The following is a 9582-nucleotide window of genomic DNA, read 5'->3' on the forward strand; positions in this document are numbered from 1 at the left end:
GGGACAGGTAGCACGTCCGGTGAACAGGTCAGGGTTCCATAGCCGCAGGCAGAACAGTTGAAACTGGAGCAGCAGCACAGCAGGTGGACTGGGACAGCAAGGAGTCATCAAATCAAATCAAATCAAATTTTATTTGTCACATACACATGGTTAGCAGATGTTAATGCGAGTGTAGTGAAATGCTTGTGCTTCTAGTTCCGACATGCAGTAATAACCAACAAGTAATCTAACCTAACAATTCCACAACTACTACCTTATACACACAAGTGTAAAGGATAAAGAATATGTACATAAAGATATATGAATGAGTGATGGTACAGAACGGCATAGGCAAGATGCAGTAGATGGTATAGAGTACAGTATATACATATGAGATGAGTAATGTAGGTATGTAAACATAAAGTGGCATAGTTTAAAGTGGCTAGTGATACATGTATTACATAAAGATGGCAAGATGCAGTAGAATGATATAGAGTACAGTATATACATTATCATATGAGATGGGTAATGTAGGGTATGTAAAACATTATATTAAGTGGCATTGTTTAGTGGTTAGTGGTACATTTTTACATAATTTCCATCAATTCCCATTATTAAAGTGGCTGGAGTTGAGTCAGTATGTTGGCAGCGGCACTAAATGTTAGTGGTGGCTGTTTAACAGTCTGATGGCCTTGAGATATAAGCTGTTTTTCACGTCTCTCGGTCCCTGCTTTGATGCACCTGTACTGACCTCGCCTTCTGGATGATAGCGGGGTGACAGGCAGTGCTTGGGTGGTTGTTGTCCTTGATGATCTTTATGGCCTTCCTGTGACATCGGGTGGTGTAGGTGTCCTGGAGGGCAGGTAGTTTGCCCCCGGTGATGCGTTGTGCAGACCTCACTACCCTCTGGAGAGCCTTACGGTTGTGGGCGGAGCAGTTGCCGTACCAGGCTGGAGGTGATACAGCCTGGTACGGCTGTATCAGGCTGTATCAGCCAGGTAGTCATGCCAGGTAGTCCTGAGGCAGTGTTCTAGGGCTCAGGTCCTCCGAGAGAGAGAAAGAAAGAATTAGAGAGAGCATACTTAAATTCACACAGGACACCGGATAAGACAGGAGAAATACTCCAGATATACAGACTGACCCTAGCCCCCTGACACATAAACTACTACAGCATAAATACTGGAGGCTGAGACAGGAGGGGTCAGGAGACACTGTGGCCCCATCCGATGATACCCCTGGATGATCAGGGGGAACAGAGCCTCGATTTCAGATTTTTCACTTCCTGACAGGAAGTTTGCTGCAAAATGAGTTCTGTTTTACTCACAGATATAATTGAAACGGTTTTAGAAACTAGAGAATGTTTTCTATCCAATAGTAATAATAATATGCATATTGTACGAKCRAGAATTGAGTACGAGGCAGTTTAATTTGGGCACGATTTTTTACAAAGTGAAAATAGCGCCCCCCTATTGACAAAAGGTTATTAATGGGGAGAACCGGTTGAAAGTTTCTGTCGGCTGAATGAGTGATAACGGTTGTGCAGCATTTCCCTTCAGAAGCCATGAGAAAGTTGTCCGGCTGTGGGGACCGTGCGAGGGGATTTATACTAACGTTACTATCTGTACTTACTGGTGGCACAGACGCTGTTTCATCCTTTCCTACACTGAAATTACCCTTGCCTAACGATTGTGTCCGAAGCTGGGCTTGCAGCACAGCTATCCTCGCCGTAAGGCGATCGTTCTCCTGTATATTATGAGTACAGCAACTGCAATTAGAAGGCATCATGTTAATGTTACTACTTAGCTTCGGCTGTTGGAAGTCCTGACGAACCATGTCCAGATAAAACGTCCGGAGTGAAAAAGTTGAATGAAAAAAAGTTGAGTCAGGGAAAAACTAAGAATATAAATGGTAATTAAAAAGTATAAACCGTAAAGTTGTCAGGTAGCAAAGTAATGTTTGCAACAAAACGCACAGCAGCACGTAAACAAGTCTGCCATAGCTGTGGGTATTATCTGTAGAGATAGTGACCTAGTAGTTGGGTTTTGTTTTTACATTAAATGTCCTGTTAGATTAATACATGGCTACTAGCTGTGGGTATTATCTGTAGTGTTACTGATCTAGCTAATGTGTTTTGAGTTTCCACTTCATCAGTTGGTGAATTATTAGTCTAAATTAGCCTATGATATTAGAGCACGTAAAGATGCAGGCAAATTCATCTCTGTTGAACAAGAAAATGCAGGCCACTGTGCCACTCGCTGTTCAGGTAGGATGCCATTTTTGAACTTCAATGTATTATTATTTTCGTATTTATAATAATTTGTTTAACCATTATTATTATTGTATATAATTGTTATTATTGTAGGCCTTTTTATTAACCTAAACCAGTTATTTAAAAATGCTAAACGTATTTTGTTTCAGTCTGAATTAAATTAAGTTCGTTCTGTCTTTTTAATTGTGTGCTCTGTATTTAGTTTAAGATAGGTTATAAGTAGGCATGTTGTAAAATAAATATCATTAGCCTATTGCTGTAATTGTTGGGGTACGGTAGGCACAAGTAGTTCTTGGTAATTGCTGCAAAATAACCTGTTGCAAACTTTTGTTAAGGTTTAAGCCAGTTCGGTTGAGCAATTTTCCTTGGCCAAACTAAATGTTTGTGTTTTCCGCAATATAATATCCTTCTCGTATTTTTCCTATAAACAATGGCTTGACCTACTTTTGATATTACCCTAATAAAGTTTAGAAACTTTTGCGAAGTTTTGGTGTGGTGCGGCTATTAGCCTACTATACTGCAGGCCTATGACATGAAGGCAGTGCACGCCGGCGCGCCAACTGACTCCGACAGTTGAACTTGAGGTGAGGAAGAATGTGTTAGGCCTACCAGAGTTACTCAAATAATATAACAATATAATGCTTATTTTTATAAAAAATATTCTGATTACAATTTTGGGAATTAGCTTCCTTCTGTATACTTATATCTGTATAGCAGACGCAGTAGCCTGACAAGTATAAATAAAATAAATTATTGTTTTAGGAAAGTAAAAACCAATAAAACAATAGGCTATAAAGTTATGCATATTCTTTACCTTTATTTAACTAGGCAAGTCAGTTAAGAACAAATTCTTATTTACAATGACGGCCTACCCCAGCCAAACCCAGACAATGCTTGGCCAATTGTGCACTGCCCTATGGGACTCCCAATGACAGCTGGATGTGGAGTTGGAGTTGAACCAGGGACGCCTCTTGCACTGAGATGCAGTGCCTTAGACCGCTGCGCCACTCGGGGGGCCCCAAATGCATATGCTACACATCAAAACACAAGGAATAGTGTTTTTGTAATATATTATATAGTCTGTAAGGACACGTAAATGTGGCTAATTTATCCCTTGATGGCACTGGCTGCGTGGCCTAATGTGTTAAGCACCCACTGCATTTTGATGACCGGTACATTTCTCTATTGTCCGATAAATGAAAATCTTCCCCTGGTCACTTGTCTGGCGCAAAATTTTCCAGAAAACCTGGTGCATGTATGTATGAATACTATTCTTCTCCCCACTATTTTTCTCCCCGCAGGGATGATGAGGTAATAGCAGCAGCCAGTCTGAACTATGACCCAGCTGTTTCTGCTGTGGCCGAGAGGTTCGCTGCAGGAAACACCATCACTAAGAAAGAGGCTGAGTACGTGGCTGCCCACATCCCTCTCTCTCACTGTAAACTCATTATTTTATTTTCTCCAGGCAGACAGACAGACACAAGCACACACACACAGACACACACTGTAATACAGTGCCTTCAGAAAGTATTCATACCCCTTGACTTTTTCCACATTTTGTTGTGTTACAGCCTGAATTTTAAATKGATTAAATTGACAGTTTGTATCACTGGCCTACACACCATACCCCATAATGTAATAGTGGAATTATGTTTTTAGAAATAAAATTAAAATGTGTTTAAAAAGTCACATAAATTGCATGGACTCACTCTRTATGCAATATTAGTGTTTAACATGATTTTTGAATGACTACCTCATCTCTGTACCCCACACATACAATTATCTGTAAGGTCCCTCAGTCAAGCAGTGAATTTCAAACACAGATTCAACAAACAAAGGCCAAGGAGTTTTTCCAATGCCTCGTAAAGAAGGGCACCTATTGATAGATGGGTAAAGTTTTTTTTTAAAAGCAGACATTAAATATCCCTTTGAGCATGGTAAAGTTATTCATTACACTTATTAATTACACTTTGGATGGTGTATCAATACACCCAGTCACTACAAAGACACAGGCGTCCTTCCTAACTCAGTTGCCGGAGAGGAATGGCTGTGAAAGGAGCAAACTCAGGAAGGATCAACAACATTGGAGTTACTCCACAATACTAACCTAAATGACAGAGTGAAAAGAAGGAAGCCTGTACAGAATAAAAATCTCCCAAAACATGCATCCTGTTTGCAAAAAGGCACAAAAGTAAAGTAAAACTGCAAAAAATTTAATTAACTTTATGTCCTGAATACAAAGCATTATGTTTGGGGCAAATCAAACACAACCCATCATTGAGTACCACTCTTCATATTTTCAAGCTTAGTAATGGCTGCATCATGTTATAGTTATGCTTGTCATCCACAAGGACTAGGGAGTTTATTTCTATTTTTTATAAAGAGCTCAGGCAAAATCCTATTGGAAAACCTGGTTCAGTCTGCTTTCCAARAGACATTAGGAGACATCTTTCAGCAGGACACCTAAAACACAAGGCCAAATATACACTGGAGTTGCTTACCAAGATGAAAGGGAATGTTCCTGAGTGGCCTAGTTACAGTTTTGACTTAAATCAGCTAGAAAATATATGGCAAGACTTGAAAATGGCTGTCTAGCAATGACCAACAACCAACTTGACAGAGCTTGAAGAATATTTTTTATAATAAATGTGTAAATATTGTACAATCCAGGTGTCCAAAGCTCTTAGAGACTTACCCCGAAAGACTCACAGCTGTAATCGCTCTTAGAGACTTACCCAGAAAGACTCTGCTGTAATCGCTGGCAAAGGTTATTCTAGCATGTATTGACTCAGGGGGTTGAATACTTACTGTATCTAATTAAGATAGTTTTTAAAAATAAATGTTTTACAAATGTTTTTTTTTTTAAATCCACTTAGACATTACAGAGTATTTTGTATAGATTGTTGAGAAGAAATTGACAATTAAATACATTTTAATCCCAATTTGTAACACAAAATGTGGAAGAAGTCAAGGGATGTGAATACTTTTTGAAGGCAATGTATCTCTTTCCCTTCTCTTCCTCACAGATCAGATGACCTGAAGTGGCTGAAGCTGGAACTGTCCTGATCATCCCTCCTTCCACTCATCCGTCTCAACATCACTTCATCTCCGACACACAAACACAGAATGTCCCCCCTCTGTCCATCTCTCCCTCCCTCCTCCTCCTCAGGCATCCCTCCTCATCCCCTCTTCCCCCTCTTCTGGAGAACAAGTCGTCTGGCTGGAGGCTCGACAGACACAGAAGAGACCTATCAGAAGAGGACGACGTGACGTTGCTGAGTTATAACCAGTAGTGTAGTGGAGGGTAATCGCATGTAAACGCCGTATATGCACTTTTTTTCATTTTGTGCGAGCGTTTACTCACCTTTTGCGGAAAAATGCATAGAAAGTGCACGGAGCGTTACTTTACTCACTGATAACGGCGATCAGCGTTCACCCACCAATTTTTTTTTACCACGACATCACTTGTTATGACATCAGACGTATAGCAGGACGACACTCCACAGTTTGTCTGTTCTGTTCTTAGCCAGTTTGTTTAGAGGTGGGGGGAGACAGAAAAAACAGTGATACCTCAGACAAACAGATTTTGTGGGTTTCATTTTTCATTTACGAGGATGAGTTTTATATGTTCTCCGTTTTGGGGAAACTACATGGTCATGATGTCGCCAATGCCCACCTGTTGATGTAGACATTTCTTACTTCACATTCTGAAAATGGAGAAGAGGAGATGACAGAAAGGTAGCTGTGTGTGTTCTACTGTAGATATGGTTGTCATGGTAGCTACCCACTGGGCACACACTAGTTGAATCAATGCTGGTCAAAATGAGATGAAAGTAGTACTGGTTGATGATTTTTTTCAAATCCAATGTATTTTCCACGTTGATTCCACGTCACAATACGTTGACAAATTACGTTGAAACAACGTTGATTCAACCAGTGTGTGCTCAGTGGGTAGAGTTCTACTGTTGACACGATAGCAACATGATGACATGCCAGGTTGGAAGTCATGGTAGCTAGTGTTCTACTGTCGATACGGTGGTCACATGACAGGTTGGTAGTCATGGAAGCTGGTGTTGTACTGTCAACATGTCAACCAGTGGTGGTGGTATAGTCTGAGTTTACGCTTACTTTGGGGTTCCATGGAAAGGGTTGCTAGGTAGGCCATTGCCGGGGTCACGGGCAGTGGAAAAACACAGGTGACCTTAATGGCAGCTGTGGCCATGTGGATAGACCAATCAGAACGCTGTTTGGGGGATTAGAGGGACAGAGGGCCAGGGCCGAGGTCTTTGAGGCAGGGATGCTGAATTAGGCAACCTGAACAAAACAGGCTGCAGAGAGAATAATAGACATGGACAAACACAACACAAAAAGATAACAACAAAACGCTTTCAAAAGAACTGCTGTGCTTCTCTCTCACCCATCTCTCTTTCTATCTCTTACATCTCTCCCTCTCAYCCCACTGGGCACACTAGGTCGTTTCAACGTTGATAATTGGGTAATATTTGGTTGAGATGTTGATCAATGAGTTTACAACCTATATTTGTTGAATTTCCAATGTGTTATCACTATGCTTTCAACCATCTAAAAGCACAACCTAATTCCAATGGAAAAACAATGCCAGATTTGTTGTTTATTTATAAAACAGATGAATGAATGTGTTATCATTGTTCTTCATCTAATATCTGAACCACATGACCCGGGCCTGGTTTCCCGATAGCAGTGGAATTTAGGCGTATGAGTGTTTTAATGATGCATTGTTCCAACAACGGCCGGGAGATGTAACATGCGTTTCCCAAAATACCACGCAGAGAGAGCGTTCACTAAGTGCGTTGTTGAGGCATAGGCCTACAGTCGAAACTAATAGGATCGAAAGAAAGTTAGCGCGGCTCTCGGATCAGTTTTCTCCATTCAAATCTTACTTTAACATTCACATTTTTGATGGGTCAGCTCCTAGAAAGATATTATCACCTATGACTGCAACTATTAGCCTACCCCAGTGGTCGCYAACCGGTCAATTCAAATCAAATCAAATCAAATTTATTGTTAACATACACATGGTTAGCAGATGGTATTGCGAGTGTAGCGAAATGCTTGTGCTTCTAGTTCTGACAGTGCAGCAATATCTAACATGTAATCTAACAATTACTCAACAACTACCTAATACATAAAAATCTAAGTAAAGGAAGGAATAAGACTATATAAATATATGGATGAACGATGACAGAGCGGCATAGGCAAGATACAATAGATGGTATAAAATGCAGTATATACATATGAGATGAGTAATGTAAGATATGTAAACATTATTAAAGTGGCATTATTAAAGTGACTTGTGATCCATTTATTAAAGTRGCCAATGATTTCAAGTCTGTATGTAGGCAGCAGCCGCTCTGTGTTAGTGATGGCTGTTTAACAGTCTGATGGCCTTGAGATAGAAGCTGTTTTTCAGTCTCTCGGTCCCAGCTTTGATGCCCCTGTACTGACCTAGCCTTCTGGATGGTAGCGGGGTGGACAGGCACTTGCTCGGGTGGTTGTTGTCCTTGATGATMTTTTTGGCCTTCCTGTGACATCGGGTGCTGTAGGTGTCCTGGAGGGCAGGTAGTTTTCCCCCGGTAATGTGTTGGGCAGACCGCACCACCCTCTGGAGAGCCCTGCGGTTGCAGGCAGTGCAGTTGCCGAACCAAGCAACGATACAGCCCAACAGGATGCTCTTGATTCTGCATCTGTAAAAGTTTATGAGGGTTTTAGGTGACAAGCCAAATTTCTTCAGCCTCCTGAGGTTGAAGAGGCGCTGTTGCACCTTCTTCACCACACTGTCTGTGTGGGTGGACCATTTCAGTTTGTCTTATACTACATAAGAATAAATGTATAGTTACAGTAACCTCAAAACATTTAATGGATATGTATCTAGTGCTTGGATAGTTTCATCTGACCACTGGCTTAATCCCATTCTTTAACTATTATTTTTGGTTGAGTTGGAGACATGACTCCAACATATCATTTGTTAACTTGTCAACAAGTTAATATGCTATTTATTGTGTTTCAAAAGTGATATTGAATTGTGTTTGGTTGTCAATGCAACCAAATATCAACATTTAAAGGAGATGTATCTTCTGCTTGGATAGGTCCATCAATGGCACTGATTAGTCTGGCTTTAATTCTAGTTTGTCTTCAAATTAATTATTGATATGTTGGATTCACGTCAATTGCTGTTGATGACTTTTGCAAATGCTATAGGCCAAAATAGCATCATTGATGATATACAGTGCATTCGGAAAGTATTCAGACCCCTTCACTTTTTCCACATTTGTTACGCTACAGCTTTATTCTAAAATTGATTAAATAGTTTTTGTCCCTCATCAGTCTGAACACAATACTCCATAATGATAAAGCAAAAACAGTTTTTTAGAAATGTTTCCAAATGTATAAAAAATAAATAACTGAAATTATCCATTTACATAAGTATTCAGACCCTTTACTCAGTACTTTGTTGAAGCACCTTTGGCAGCGATTACAGCATCGAGTCTTCTTGGGTATGACGCTACAAGCTTAGCACACCTGTATTTGGGGCGTTTCTCCCATTCTTCTCTGAAGAATCTCTCAAGCTCTGTCAGGTTGGAGGGGGAGCATTGCTGCACAACTATTTTCAGGTCTCTCCAGAGATGTTMGATTGAGGTAATTCCGGGCTCTGGCTGGGCCACTCAAGGACATTCAGAGACTTGTCCTGAAGCCACTCCTGTGTTGTCTTGGCTGTGTGCTTATGGTAGTTGTCCTGTTGGAAGGTGAACCTTCACCCCAGTCTGAGGTCCTGAGCGCTCTGGAGCAGGTTTTCATCAAGGATCTCTCTGTACTTTGCTCTGTTCATCTTTCCCTCACATGTTGTGTTACCCGATCAGGAATGCTGTTAAATATAATAGATTTTAGGTTTAATTTAAAGCAAATGTGTATTATTTAATTTATGCAAAAGTCTTCATTTTACACATTCTGTCCTTGAGGTAAGGACCATATTGTGTTGGTTCTACTTGAGGATTCATTCAAACGCTGCATAGAATTTATTCACAACATAAATATTTAGCAGGACTCCTTCTGCTGTCAATAAAGGCATAACAAAGCATAACCAGAATTGTGTCTTGGGAAAAAGACACTGAAATAATAGACAAACACCCCTTGTAAGAACCAACTCTTTTCAATGCAAACGGACTCTAGGGGCTCTATTTTCAGCTGGTATTAAGCCAGAACAATTGTCAAACGCACATTTGTTTGAAATTTCAATCTATTAAAGCCAGCACTCTTCTGTTTTCAAACCCTAGTGCCTGGATTGGTAATTTACCTGT

The 9582-nt window shown here is 40.5% G+C and overlaps 1 protein-coding gene across 1 annotated transcript in view; it reads left to right on the plus strand.

Moving 5' to 3' along the window:
- The window catches only part of LOC111960941 (apoptosis-inducing factor 3), a 21529-nt gene extending 12438 nt beyond the window's left edge, over nucleotides 1-9091 (plus strand). Inside the window, exons 18-19 of the mRNA XM_023983097.2 lie at nucleotides 3550-3654; nucleotides 5275-9091. Coding sequence (XP_023838865.1) covers nucleotides 3550-3654; nucleotides 5275-5314 — 145 coding nt within the window. The 3' untranslated portion in view covers nucleotides 5315-9091. The remainder of the gene's footprint in view (nucleotides 1-3549; nucleotides 3655-5274) is intronic.
- Nucleotides 9092-9582: the final 491 nt, after the last annotated feature.

The sequence above is a fragment of the Salvelinus sp. IW2-2015 genome, linkage group LG4q.1:29 (genome assembly GCF_002910315.2).
Source record: "Salvelinus sp. IW2-2015 linkage group LG4q.1:29, ASM291031v2, whole genome shotgun sequence".
Taxonomy (NCBI): Eukaryota; Metazoa; Chordata; class Actinopteri; order Salmoniformes; family Salmonidae; genus Salvelinus; species Salvelinus sp. IW2-2015.